Here is a 14,011-nt window from a genome sequence, read left to right as displayed (position 1 = left end):
TTACATATACCTTCTGGAGGAGGAGACTCTACTCTCTCGGGAACAGGGACAGCTGGTTTCTCTTCTATGACAGGTTTCTTTGGTACCTCTGGCACTTAAAAGATATGAGTTAGTTTTACTTCTGGGTAGTTGAGAAGTACATGAAATTTATACCATAGCTAGTTCACATCTAGTTCAAATAAACCTGGGACAGATCCAAGAACAAAATTCACAATTAGGCCAGTGATCTGTTCTGGGATCCACATAGGGGGAAGAAAATGTAGCCTATTAAGATTAACAAAACCATGTTAGTAAACTCTTCTAATACTTAAAACAGATGTACCAGTTGTTGTTGTTTTTTTTTAAATCAATGATGTTATTTAAAAACATTAAAACCCTAAACATCCAGTATGATAGGTTTGTAGTTATTAATACGTTTGACAAACAAAAAGACTTTCCTATAGTAAGTGACTTAAGACCAAGAGTAAGTGCTTTTCTACAGAATCTCATTAGTAACATGTACCTTTAGCTGGTGGGACTTCGGGCTTTTTGGGAACAGCTACTTTCTTTTCTGGAACGACTTCCTTTGGAACTTCAGGCACTTTAAAGATATTAGTATTTTAACAATATAAAGAATCACTTGTAAACGCTCATCACATTTACACAGAACAAAACACTTTGCAAGAGGTAGAGGCTGTATCCACCTCCATTAAACAGTGGACATTACAAGTACCTTTAGCAGGTGGAACTTCTGGTTTTTTGGGAACCACTGGAGGCACTTTCTTCTCAGGAACAACTTCCTTGGGCACCTCGGGCACTTTAAAAGGTATTAGTAGTTTTTAGCTCATAGTTTCAATGACATAAGGAAATCATTAAGCTGAGCAGCAGAACATAGCTTTTTAAAGACACCTTTTTCTGTAGGAAACAGTGGCAGTGGGAAATACCTTTCACTGGTGGTGGTTCAGGTTTCTTGGCAATGACAGCAGGTGGCTTCTTTTCTGGGACAGGTTTCTTAGGTGGCACAGTCACTAAAGATATTAGAATTTATGTTTTAGAATCAGTGAAGAAGAGTGAGAAACAAGAATAAAGCTCATAATGCCGAGAAATTTGGGGACAAGAAGGGCTAAGGTTGGCAAAGGCAACCTAGCAGCTGGCTAGTACCTTCCGGAGGAGGAGCAGGCTCTGGCTCTTCCATGACTTCAGCTGGAGGCTCTTCTGGGACAATTTCCTCAGGCTCCTCATACACTTTAAAAGACACAAGTTCATTTTAGCGCTAGAATGGACTGAAGTATATGAAATATTTTGCAAAAAGATTTTTACAGCACTAAGAAGAGAGTTTTTCTTTTTAAAAATACTAGTTTGGAGGGTTACATGATTACCTGCGGGGGGAGGACTTTCCGGTTTGGGAGGAATAGCTTCAGGCACCTTCTTTTCTGGGACAGCTGCCTTTGGCACCTCGGGTACTTTAAAGAGATTAGTATTTTCATGATTAGACAGAGTGAAGACAGACAGACAGTGTCAAACACAGCAACATGGAGGTGGCTACCTTTGGCTGGTGGGACTTCCGGCTTTTTAGGAGGCATCACAGGTACTTTCTTTTCAGGGACAACTTCCTTGGGAGCCTCAGGCACTTAAAAGATATTAGCAAAATTACATTTAGAAGTTATGGGATGACTGGAACACATTATTTTCAAGAGCAGAAGAGCTATGCCTTTTTAAGCCCAAGGTTTGTGACAAATACCTGTAACAGGTGGGGCTTCTGGCTTTTTAGGAGGCATTACAGGTACTTTCTTTTCAGGGACAACTTCCTTGGGAGCCTCAGGCACTTAAAAGATATTAGTAAAATTACATCTAGTATTATGAGACCAATGCGACAAATATTTTTTTCAAGAATGGAAGAGTTATGTCTTTTTAAGCCTAAGGTTCATGACAAATACCTGTAACAGGTGGGACTTCTGGCTTTTTAGGAGGCATCACAGGTACTTTCTTTTCAGGGACAACTTCCTTGGGAGCCTCAGGCACTTAAAAGATATTAGCAAAATTACACTTAGAAATTATGGGATGACTGGAACAAATTATTTTCAAGAGCAGAAGAGCTATGCCTTTTTAAGCCTAAGGTTTGTGACAAATACCTGTAACAGGTGGGACTTCCGGCTTTTTAGGAGGCATTACAGGTACTTTCTTTTCAGGGACAACTTCCTTGGGAGCCTCAGGCACTTAAAAGATATTAGTAAAATTACATCTAGTATTATGAGACCAATGCGACAAATATTTTTTTCAAGAATGGAAGAGTTATGTCTTTTTAAGCCTAAGGTTCATGACAAATACCTGTAACAGGTGGGACTTCCGGCTTTTTAGGAGGCATTACAGGTACTTTCTTTTCAGGGACAACTTCCTTGGGAGCCTCAGGCACTTAAAAGATATTAGTAAAATTACATCTAGTATTATGAGACCAATGCGACAAATATTTTTTTCAAGAATGGAAGAGTTATGTCTTTTTAAGCCTAAGGTTCATGACAAATACCTGTAACAGGTGGGATTTCTGGCTTTTTAGGAGGCATCACAGGTACTTTCTTTTCAGGGACAACTTCCTTGGGAGCCTCAGGCACTTAAAAGATATTAGTAAATTTACATTTAGTATTATGAGATCAATGGAACAAATATTTTCAAGAATGGAAGAGTTACGTCTTTTTAAGCCTAAGGTTCATGACAAATACCTGTAACAGGTGGGACTTCTGGCTTTTTAGGAGGCATCACAGGCAGCTTCTTTTCAGGGACAACTTCTTTTGGAGCCTCAGGCACTTAAAAGATATTAGTAAATTTACGTTTAGTAGTTATACAACCACTAGAACAAAATATTTTCAAGAGCGGAAGAGTTTTGTCTTCTTAAATCTAAGGTGAATGACAGGTACCTGTAACAGGTGGGGCTTCTGGCTTTTTAGGAGGTACCACTGGTGCTTTCTTTTCAGGGACAATTTCTTGAGGAACTTCAGGAACTTGAAAGATATTAGTAGTTTTATGTTTAGGTTAAAGAGATCAATGGACTAAAAGTATTTCCAAGAGCAGAGGAGGTATTTGTTCTATAGGATAAAGACAGGGGTGAAAAATACCTGAAACTGGTGGGACTTCTGGTTTTTTGGGCGGTGCCTTGGGAACTTTCTTTTCTGGGACAACTTCTTGGGGAACTTCAGGCACTTGAAAGATATTAGTAATATTATGGTTAGGTTAACAAAGAGCAACGGATTAAAATCATTTTCAAGAACTGAAGAGACATTTCTTCTGCAGAATGATGTCTGGGCCAACACGTACCTGTGACAGGTGGGACTTCTGGTTTTTTCAGTGGTGCCTTAGGAACTTTCTTTTCTGGGACAACTTCTTGAGCAGCTTCGGGCACTTGAAAGATATTAGTAGTTTAACACTTTGGTTAATGTAGGGCAATAGACTAAAACTGTTTTCAAATAGCAGAAGAGAGAGTTCTTTTGCAGAATGATATCTGAGCCAGCATGTACCTGTGACAGGTGCGGTTTCTGGCTTTTGGGGCAGTGCCTTGGGAACTCTCTTTTCTGGGATAACTTCTTGGGGAACTTCAGGCGCTTGAAAGATATTAGTAGTTTTACAGTTAGGTTAACAAAGAGCGATGGGCTAAAATCATTCTCAAGAACTGAAGAGACATTTCTTCTGCAGAATGATGTCTGGGCCAACATGTACCTGTGACAGGTGGGGCTTCCGGTTTTTTCAGTGGTGCCTTAGGAACTTTCTTTTCTGGGACAACTTCTTGAGCAGCTTCGGGCACTTGAAAGATATTAGTAGTTTCACACTTCAGTTAATGTAAGGCAATAAATAGACTAAAACTGTTTTCAAATAGCAGAAGAGATAATTCTTTTGCAGAATGATATCTGAGCCAGCATGTACCTGTGACAGGTGGGGTTTCTGGCTTTTTCAGCCGTGCCTTAGGAACTTTCTTTTCTGGGATAACTTCTTGGGGAACTTCAGGCGCTTGAAAGATATTAGTAGTTTTACACTTCAGTTAACACAGCAATGGACCAAAAGTATTTTCAACAGCAGAAGAGATAGTTCTTTTGCAGAATGATGTCAGAGCCAATATGTACCTGTGACAGGTTGGGCTTCTGGCTTTTGGGGCAGTGCCTTGGGAACTTTCTTTTCTGGGACAACTTCTTGAGGAACTTCAGGCACTTGAAAGATATTAGTAGTTCTATGTTTAGGTTAAAGAGGTCAGTGGACTAAAAGTATTTCCAAGAGCAGAGGAGGTATTTGTTCTATAGGATAAAGACGGGGGTGAAAAATACCTGAAACTGGTGGGACTTCCGGTTTTTTGGGCGGTGCCTTGGGAACTTTCTTTTCTGGGACAACTTCTTGAGCAGCTTCGGGCACTTGAAAGATATTAGTAGTTTTACACTTCAGTTAATGTAGGGCAATAGACTAAAACTGTTTTCAAATAGCAGAAGAGATGGTTCTTTTGCAGAATGATGTCTGGGCCAACATGTACCTGTGACAGGTGGGGCTTCCGGTTTTTTCAGTGGTGCCTTAGGAACTTTCTTTTCTGGGACAACTTCTTGAGCAGCTTCGGGCACTTGAAAGATATTAGTAGTTTTACACTTCAGTTAATGTAGGGCAATAGACTAAAACTGTTTTCAAATAGCAGAAGAGAGAGTTCTTTTGCAGAATGATATCTGAGCCAGCGTACCTGTGACAGGTGCGGTTTCTGGCTTTTGGGGCAGTGCCTTGGGAACTCTCTTTTCTGGGATAACTTCTTGGGGAACTTCAGGCGCTTGAAAGATATTAGTAGTTTTACAGTTAGGTTAACAAAGAGCGATGGGCTAAAATCATTCTCAAGAACTGAAGAGACATTTCTTCTGCAGAATGATGTCTGGGCCAACATGTACCTGTGACAGGTGGGGCTTCTGGTTTTGTGGGCGGTGCCTTGGGAACTTTCTTTTCTGAGACAACTTCTTGAGCAGCTACGGGTACTTGAAAGATATTAGTATTTTTAGGATTTGGGGATAGTGAAGGCAAATGTTCCAATGATCATGAAGAGGACAAGACAACTTATATTCTTAACATAGCAGGGGAAATAAATACCTTTAGCAGGTGGGACTTCTGGTTTTTTGGGCACAGCCACTTTCTTTTCAGGTACAACTTCTTTAGGAACTTCAGGAACTTTGAAGATATTAGTATCTATTAGTTGAAAGTATAAAATGGGAATATCGACAACACATTTGCCCAGGCAAATACCACTTATGAAACTGGTGGACACTCCTAAACACCCTTTCCCAGCCCCCAAAAGAGGTGACCAACAACATGGAAGGATAAATACCTTTAGCCGGTGGAGCTTCTGGCTTTTTCGGAGGAGCCACAGGCACCTTCTTTTCAGGGATGGCTTCCTTTGGTGGCACCTCAGGCACTTTAAAAACATTGGTAATTTGTGTTTAGCAAAGGTGGGAATAATAAATGACTATGTCATGCAATCATACACCAAGATATACTGGATTACTGCCAACTCTTTTTTCTTTAGAATTATATCACCTTTATGTACTAGGATTTATACATATAATTTTTTTCTAGCTAAAATAGCAATTATTTTTCTCCCTGGTGTGTACAGCATTGTCATTACCTGTGGGGGGAGGACTTTCCGGTTTGGGAGGAATAGCTTCAGGCACCTTCTTTTCTGGGACAGCTGCCTTTGGCACCTCGGGTACTTTAAAGAGATTAGTATTTTCATGATTAGACAGAGTGAAGACAGACAGACAGTGTCAAACACAGCAACATGGAGGTGGCTACCTTTGGCTGGTGGGACTTCCGGCTTTTTAGGAGGCATCACAGGTACTTTCTTTTCAGGGACAACTTCCTTGGGAGCCTCAGGCACTTAAAAGATATTAGCAAAATTACATCTAGTATTATGAGACCAATGCGACAAATATTTTTTTCAAGAATGGAAGAGTTATGTCTTTTGAAGCCTAAGGTTCATGACAAATACCTGTAACAGGTGGGACTTCTGGCTTTTTAGGAGGCATCACAGGCACTTTCTTTTCAGGGACAACTTCCTTGGGAGCCTCAGGCACTTAAAAGATATTAGCAAAATTACACTTAGAAATTATGGGATGACTGGAACACATTATTTTCAAGAGCAGAAGAGCTATGCCTTTTTAAGCCTAAGGTTCATGACAAATACCTGTAACAGGTGGGGCTTCTGGCTTTTTAGGAGGCATTACAGGCACTTTCTTTTCAGGGACAACTTCCTTGGGAGCCTCAGGCACTTAAAAGATATTAGTAAATTTACATTACGAGTTATGCAACCACTAGAACAAAATGTTTTCAAGAGTAGATGAGCTATATCTTCTTAAACCTAAGATCCAGGACAAATACCTGTAACTGATGGAACTTCTGGCTTTTTAGGAGGTGCTACAGGCACTTTCTTTTCAGGGAAAACCTCTTTGGGAGCCTCAGGCACTTTGAAGATATTAGTAAATTTACATTTGAGTCACAAGGATCAACACAGACAAGAATCACATTTACACAGCAAAAACACTTTCAAGACTAGCAAGTTGGTTCTTTCCGTAGCCCTCCCTATCCCCTCCTGAGGGGCTGTGAGGATGTACCTTTGACAGACAAAACTTCAGGCTTTTGGGGAGGATGCACTTTCTTTTCCCAGACAACTTCTTTGGGCACCTCAGGCACTTTAAAGATATTGATATTTTTATGTTTAGGAGTTACAAGAATCAATACAAACAGGAAACACATTTATACAGGAAAAGACATTCTCCCAAACTTCTAAGCTTCCAGCAACATATACCTTCATCAGGAAGGACTTCAGTCTTTTCGTGACGAACCACATATGTTTTCTTTTCAGAGACAATTTCTTGGGGAGCTTCGGGCACTTTAAGAAATTAGTATTTTAACATTTAGTGTTGCAAAGATCAGTAGGAACAGCAAAATATTTTCAAGACTACAAGAGCTACTTCTTCTTGAACTTGAGGGCATGGGAACTTGTACCTTTAACTGATGGAGGTTCTCTTTTTTTGGAAGGAACTCGTTTTGCAGGAACACCTTCTTGAGCAGCTTCAGGCACTTTAAAGATATTAGTATTTCACATTTAGGAGTTAACATGATGAATGAAAACAGTAACCACAAGTTAGCAAATGTAGTTTTCTAGAAGTTTCTTCTCTGTCTATTCTCCCCTTGCCCCACCAATCAACTAAGTTGAATGGGATTAGTAGCATCCTTGAGAAGATGGGCTCACCCTTCTCTAGCAACTAGTGGAGGTTCTATGACACTGTAGACCCTCCTTATGAAGTATTTGTTGAATGAATACTTTTAATAGGAGGGCTTTCTGTTTTGATAGGAACAGTCACACATATTTTCATTTGAGAGGGAACTTCTTGTGGCGCTTCAGGTGCTTTAAAGATGTGAGTACGTTTACATTTAGGAGTTAGGAAGAACATTAGAAAACACAGTCTGAGAACTGAGGACGGACAATTTCTTCAGTATCTGTTCAGAAGTGACAGGTACCTTTCACAGGTGGAGGTTCTGGCTCTTCAGGAACATCCTCAGATACTTCCATTTCAGGAGCAACTGCTTGCACAGCTTCAGTTACTTTGAAGACAGTAGTACAATATTATACTTAGAGGTTAAGGGATCAGTGGAGACCTTAATGACATTAACTGAACCGAAGTGACTTTTATGGCTACAAGGGTGTTTCCTTTAAGAACTGGATGAGGTATAAAGTCATAAAGAAAGGAATCAAATCTAGTCTTTGTGTATTATTCCCCAGCTCCCTGACACCATGCATGTAGTGGGCATTTGTTAAATAAATGAAAGAAGGAATGATAGAATGAATGATACCTTTAGTGGAAGGTGTTTCAATTTCAGGGGGAGCAGCTATGAGTATTTCCTTTGTGGGGACAGCTTCTTGAGGTGATTCAGGCACTTTAAATATATGAATGCATCGTACTTCAGAGTGAGGAAGAGTACTGAAGAGTTTTAGTCAAAACCCCACCTACAGGAATGTCCCAGATTGGGTGACCTCCCTGCTCCCCGAGTCTGATTCTTTGGTAACAGTATCGGGAGCTGTTTTCCTCGTCACCTCATGCACTATCAATATTACTAATTTTATTTCTTTGAATGGTAATATATAGAACATTAGATGATAATTTACCTTTAAGGGGAAAAGCCTGATGTTTAAATAATTAACAATATACCTTTTGTTATTAGTGTGAAGGAGATAAAACAGCTCCTTTCTTCTCTGGATTGGCTTAATTTTGTACCCTCACCTTAGGCACTTTATTTCATTTTTGGCTGCACCAAGTGACTTGTAGCATCTTAGTTCCCAGACCTCTGTTCCCTGCAGTGGAAGCGTGGTGTCTTAACCAGTGGACTGCCAGGGAAGTCCCTTAGGCACTTTAAAAAGGTGATTGTTTTTCAAGTACAGAAGAAAGGAGACCAACTAAAATATTTTAGAGAAAATAGTGTCAAAATGTTCAGATAGTCTTTAAATTACAGAATATCATGGGCATTGTGAAGAATTTTGGGGGATGTTTTATAACGTTCTCATCTTTTGATTTATCTGAAAGTATTCAAAATGGGAAAATAGGGCTCTTTAAAAATAAAAGACAATGAGAGGAGCAAATAAATATTCAGGGCAGAATTCCAACTTTAACTGGTTTTGGTTTTAATTGCCCTACTTTTAGAAGGCTCTCAGGTGGCAATGATATTACAGATAAAACAGTTCCACAGTGAATTTAATGTTTTATTTTCTTTAATTCATGGTTTTCTGAAAATATTTCTATGATATTTAAGTCTTAGGGGAAATCAGTTATTTCAAATTTATGCATTTGTTTTTGGTGGTAAGTTTATTTTAACAGAAAAGCAATTCCAACAGGTAGTTGTATTATATCCTGGAATTTCAATCCCATGGAGCTTTTGAATTACTAACTTATAGTCTACAGCCAAGCACCTCTGTCATTTGATGGCACTGATTTCTGCTTTAGAGTGGTGAGGGGTGAGCCTACTCAGTGTAATTTCAGGGATATAAATGTTACAAGTGATCTCTCATATACACTTTTTTCTAACTAGTCTGAATTTTATATTTTAAGGAAACAACAATAGTTATTTCCTATTGCAGAATCCTTTTGGGTCACATCTGCACTACATATATGTATTTTTTTTTCTTCCCCCTGTTGGAGGCCTCATAGATAAAATTTATAGCCCAAGCATCTGCATGTGTATAAAGTTATGGACTTTTCCCCTTTATGACTCATGGGGACATGTATATACTCAGTCAAGCTGCTACTTTGGGAGACCCACTTCTCTGACGTGACTGCCCTGGTAGCATCTGAAGTTTTAAAGATATTAGTATTTTTACACATGTTAAGTACAACTATAATTATGAGATAAGAAAGTCGACTTTCTTCTAGCTTGTACCTTTCGGTGGTAGTATTTTTCTTCTTTTGGTAATAGGAGCTTGTCTCTCTGGAACACCTTCCTTGGAGACTTCCAACTCTTTAAAGATATTAGTATTTTTTAATTGAGAAAAAGCAAAGACATGAAGACATGACTTACAAAGAAAATTAGGAATATTAACAGATATTATAACCTTAAATTAGAAATTTTATTTTTGTTTTAATGGTTTATCTTTATTCATTGTATGAGTGGAATTTGACTTTTTAGGGGCAAGTCATAGTTCCTTGTCTTGAGTACATTAGGGACTCTAAAGATATTAGTATTTTAGCATTAGAGGTTGTGAAAATCTACACAAAACAGTGAACATATTTTGCAGACTGATGAAGAAAGATTTTCTTATTTAGATTTTCATAACTAAGAATTATACCTTCAGTTGGAGGATGCTCTGGAATTTGGGGAACAGCCTTAGGTAACTCCACCTCTGGAAATACTTCTCTGGTTGTATCAGGCTCTTTAAAGATATTAGTAGGTTTACACTTAGAAGTTGTAAAAACAGTAAATTATATAACATGCAATTTTTGAGTCTTGAAGCCAGATACTCATCCAAGTTTGATGTTGCTGAATGTACCTTTAGTTGCGGGTGTTTCTCTCTTTTTAGGAACAGTCACATATATTTTGTCCTCTGGAACAACTTTCTTGGGTGGTTCAGGCACTTAAAAGATATGAGTATAGTTATATTTATAAATGGTGAAGGAAAGTATTGAGCTTTTAAAATGAGCCAAAAATAAATTTTCTTCACTGGGTCATTGGCGTTATATACCTTTTGCTAGTTTGGTTTTTGTCTTTTGAGGTTGAGTCACAAGTACTTTTTCTTCTAGAGATGATTCTTCAGATACTTCATAAACTTTAAAGATATTAGTATTTATACAATTAGAGGCATTTCAGAGTGGATGAAGAATAGAATTAAGAAAAACATAATACATAATACACATTCATAACTCAAATGACAAATAGTACATAGACCCAAATCAGTGACAATAACACACTGGCTAGAAAAAAGCCTCATTCCCAGTTTTATGATATAGGACTTTCAGCATTTCTTTATGATCATGATGGTAAAACTGAGGAATTCACTCATCAGGGACTAGGCTATAATTCTTCTACTGTCTGAAGAAAGCTACTGGTAAAATTTCCTTATTGTTAATTTTTACGGATTGTTTTCTTAAAGAACAGGGTCGATTTTGAGTTGTACATCAAGAATTCTATATTTGACCCACTGGAAATTCATCTAAGTCCTTTCCTGTTCCAGGAGACTAGTTATCTGTATTTTCAAACCAAATTTACTTTATGGCTTCATATTTAATATGAACATGAAAACCATTTAGGGATTGGAAGAAGAAAAGAAAAATAAAAAGGATTAAATATTTGAAAAATAAGGCAACTGAAGAAATAAAGCTTTCTCCAGCTTTTAGAAAGGAAGACTGGCTGATAATAATAACCAAACTTAAGTATAGAAAAGGTATTCAAAGGAGGGCGTCATCATATATTTTTATCCCATCCTATTATTATAGGGTGACAAAAATTGGATTTAAATTTTAGATTCAAATAAATGGAAGGCATTTTCACTATTCAGACAAATAGTATTCTATTCAGAACATTTTATTGCTCATATTATTTTACTCCACAAATTAATCATAATTTTGCATGAAAGCAAAACCAAAAATGGCTTGAGAATTTTTTTGAGGTTCTAATGGCCTTGTAAATCTATGGGTATTTGAGCAGCACTGCCAAAATGTTTCTGACAATTGTTGCAAAGAGTTAAAAATACTAATGGTGAAATATTTTGATCTACATTATCCAAGTAAAATATTATCAAGTTAAAGAAAGTTGCCTTATGGTCTGAGAAAATGAACTGCTTAAAATTAGACGACATTTGTACACAGAGAAGGTTAACAAGACAATGACAAATTCTATAAGACAGATGACTTCTAACATTGGGCGATGGTATACGTACAGGACTATATATTTTTTTAAATTGGTGAGGAAATACACCTTGTCTGAGGCTGATAGTCATTCAAGTTATTTAATTTTAGTGAAATATTTTTGGCATGTTAGGCTTTTACAAGATATTAGTATATTTACTGTCGAAAGCTTTGAAGACAAACAGACGAACCAAAGAGAACCACCAGTTTTTCTACACTCACTGTACGTCGTTGCATCTTCAGAAAGAACTGTGGGTGATATTTCTTCTTGGGTACTTCTCTTAGGCACCTCAGGGACTTCAAAGATATTAGTATATTAATGGTAATAAATAACAAATATAAGATATTAAGAATATAAAGAAATGAAATACATTTACATCACTCACACTCACTTTAAACTACAAATAACTAAACGTTATTTCATGTTGTGATTAGTATTAGTGTATACCTTTAGCTGGTGGAACTTCAGGCTTTTTAGGAACAGCTTCACGAACTTTTTCTTCTGGAACAATTTTCTTGGGAACTTCAGGTGCTTTAAAGATATTTGTTTGTTTTATTTTTAAGAATTGCATCATTGGGCATATTTATCAAGACAAAAAGGGTCATCTAACATGAAGAATGTCAAAATTCCCCAAATTATAAGTCATCTAAAGACACAGTCAACGCGTCTCTCTAGATTGCCTTGTTGATGCATTCTTGGTTTGTCATATTAGGAAGACTTTGCTCTTTGGATACGGCATCATTTTCTATTGTCATTTGGAACATGTTTATTTGTTTTCAGAGCTATTTGACAATAGCTTCCAAAATGAATTACTTTTGAAAAAGAAGTTGAGGGGTCAATATTTAAATATTGCTTAAGAAGAAGATCAATACAAATAATAACATTTAGGCTTAGGCCTGTGTTTCCAGAAGGTCGTCACAAAAGGGAGGATTATGTTATGGGACATAAATTGAAGTTTACATCATTCAGCCATTTTGTGGCATTGAGGGGAGAACGATCTCTTTTTCTTCTCCAAAATAAGTGAATAAAAGGGAGTTTCGTATTAGTGGTGAATCAGCAAAGGCAGATACCTTTAGCTGGTGGAACTTTGGGCTCTTCAGGAACATGTGCTTTTTCTTCTATCACAGTTTTCTTGGGTACTTCAGGTACTTTGAAGATAGTAGTAATAATTTCTTTTACTTTTAAACATTCATAAAGATTTGTAACAAGTAGAGCATAAGAGAAATGTAAACACAGAACAGAACATAGCCACAATATAAATACAGACATCACTTTATCAAATACATTACAGTAATTAAAATGAGTTGAATTTTGACAACAAGTACAACGACGAAAATCAAGGGGAATTTCCCATCTAAGAATCATAAGAACTTGACAAGAAAAATGAATAAGACACCTTCAGCTGGTGCTATTTCTGCTTGTTTTGGTGGAATAATTGGTATTTTCTCTTCAGTGATAACATTCTTAAATGCTTCAGAGACTTTAAAGAGATAAGTATATATTATTTATTAGATACTTGTATTTTATTTCTATTGTGAAATTCAAGAGGTTTAAAAACTGAACAAAACAGGGCCATTAAACACACAGTCACTATGTATTTATATTTACTACGTCATTAAAATTAATAATTAACAGGAAAACAGGGATTTAGCAATAAGCATGTTAGTGAATATGTAATCAAAGAGTACCAAAGAAGGAAAACTGGGTTCACTATTTGGTTAATAGCGATATTTGCTTTGGGTATTTTAAGTATAACAGTGACTTTCTTTTTTGATAGAACTTCCTTTAGCCCCTCACCCCCTTTAAAGATATTAGTTTGTTTTAGACATTCCAAAAACACAAAACACAGAAGAACAACATCAAGCAGATTGCAAACTTGTAAAGCAGCCAAGGTGCTACTGTATGTAAAATTAGGTAAGTAATTTTTCACCCATAAAATACCTTTAGCGGGTGGCTCTTTTCGAGGAACAACTTTAGTAGGTGGTTTTTTTGGAGGGATGATTTTCTTGGATATCTCAGGCCCTTTAAAGATATTAGTGTTTCGCTTTAGAAAGAACTCCTGAAGCATGATGGCTCACAGTGACTAAAATTAGTACAATGAGGGCTCATAAAATGCTTTCTCTATTCATATTTTAAAAGTTTATACCACACGTATTTTAAAACAAACTTGATTTTGCTAAATTTCACCTGTTTTGTAAACTTACAGTGTAGACTAAGCACACACACACACTTTCCTTCATATTACACACATATTGTTAATTTGTTCAAGAGCTCGAGTGGTCTTGCAGAGAATGTATTTGTAAGTTTAATTCTTAGAATATACTAGAATGCAGGTGCTGTTACTACACTTCATTTCCTTCCTTAATGTTATTTCTCCTGAAAATATCATAAAATGATAGAAGCTTTGGATGAGTAATATCAGTTTGTAAACAGTTGACTAAAATGCTAACAAAGCAATGGTTGCTTTGCCTGGACATGTAAATTTCTCAGTGACTAAGGAGTTTCTTTTTCACTCAACAGATGACGCTGGCCAGTTATTTTGGTACCTGTAACAATCATATAACATTCTTATTTAGATTTAAAAAAGAATCCACAAATTCATACAGTGAATTTTCTTATCTCCTTAGGTAAG

General features: G+C 37.0%; 1 protein-coding gene across 1 annotated transcript in view; it reads right to left on the bottom strand.

The window, feature by feature from the left end:
• TTN (titin) overlaps positions 1-14,011 on the bottom strand; it is a 269,124-nt gene that overhangs the window by 123,021 nt on the left and 132,092 nt on the right. The window contains exons 154-197 of the mRNA XM_057746297.1: positions 13,321-13,401; positions 12,450-12,527; positions 11,827-11,910; positions 11,601-11,675; positions 10,217-10,300; positions 10,025-10,108; positions 9,824-9,907; positions 9,418-9,495; positions 7,840-7,923; positions 7,507-7,590; positions 6,991-7,065; positions 6,791-6,874; positions 6,597-6,674; positions 6,364-6,447; positions 6,170-6,253; positions 5,975-6,058; positions 5,779-5,862; positions 5,612-5,695; positions 5,315-5,401; positions 5,080-5,157; positions 4,884-4,967; positions 4,685-4,768; positions 4,487-4,570; positions 4,287-4,370; positions 4,089-4,172; positions 3,892-3,975; positions 3,688-3,771; positions 3,489-3,572; positions 3,289-3,372; positions 3,090-3,173; positions 2,892-2,975; positions 2,697-2,780; positions 2,504-2,587; positions 2,308-2,391; positions 2,112-2,195; positions 1,917-2,000; positions 1,721-1,804; positions 1,526-1,609; positions 1,359-1,442; positions 1,141-1,224; positions 924-1,007; positions 713-796; positions 503-580; positions 11-94 (exon numbers count right to left, since the gene is read on the bottom strand). Of these exons, the coding sequence (XP_057602280.1) occupies positions 11-94; positions 503-580; positions 713-796; positions 924-1,007; positions 1,141-1,224; positions 1,359-1,442; positions 1,526-1,609; positions 1,721-1,804; positions 1,917-2,000; positions 2,112-2,195; positions 2,308-2,391; positions 2,504-2,587; positions 2,697-2,780; positions 2,892-2,975; positions 3,090-3,173; positions 3,289-3,372; positions 3,489-3,572; positions 3,688-3,771; positions 3,892-3,975; positions 4,089-4,172; positions 4,287-4,370; positions 4,487-4,570; positions 4,685-4,768; positions 4,884-4,967; positions 5,080-5,157; positions 5,315-5,401; positions 5,612-5,695; positions 5,779-5,862; positions 5,975-6,058; positions 6,170-6,253; positions 6,364-6,447; positions 6,597-6,674; positions 6,791-6,874; positions 6,991-7,065; positions 7,507-7,590; positions 7,840-7,923; positions 9,418-9,495; positions 9,824-9,907; positions 10,025-10,108; positions 10,217-10,300; positions 11,601-11,675; positions 11,827-11,910; positions 12,450-12,527; positions 13,321-13,401 (3,648 nt within the window). The remainder of the gene's footprint in view (positions 1-10; positions 95-502; positions 581-712; positions 797-923; positions 1,008-1,140; positions 1,225-1,358; positions 1,443-1,525; positions 1,610-1,720; positions 1,805-1,916; positions 2,001-2,111; positions 2,196-2,307; positions 2,392-2,503; positions 2,588-2,696; positions 2,781-2,891; positions 2,976-3,089; positions 3,174-3,288; positions 3,373-3,488; positions 3,573-3,687; positions 3,772-3,891; positions 3,976-4,088; positions 4,173-4,286; positions 4,371-4,486; positions 4,571-4,684; positions 4,769-4,883; positions 4,968-5,079; positions 5,158-5,314; positions 5,402-5,611; positions 5,696-5,778; positions 5,863-5,974; positions 6,059-6,169; positions 6,254-6,363; positions 6,448-6,596; positions 6,675-6,790; positions 6,875-6,990; positions 7,066-7,506; positions 7,591-7,839; positions 7,924-9,417; positions 9,496-9,823; positions 9,908-10,024; positions 10,109-10,216; positions 10,301-11,600; positions 11,676-11,826; positions 11,911-12,449; positions 12,528-13,320; positions 13,402-14,011) is intronic.

The sequence above is a fragment of the Hippopotamus amphibius genome, chromosome 8 (assembly GCF_030028045.1).
Source record: "Hippopotamus amphibius kiboko isolate mHipAmp2 chromosome 8, mHipAmp2.hap2, whole genome shotgun sequence".
NCBI classification, from domain to species: domain Eukaryota; kingdom Metazoa; phylum Chordata; class Mammalia; order Artiodactyla; family Hippopotamidae; genus Hippopotamus; species Hippopotamus amphibius.
The sequence above is the reverse complement of the archived record's forward strand: the minus strand, read 5'-3'. Positions and strand labels throughout refer to the sequence as shown.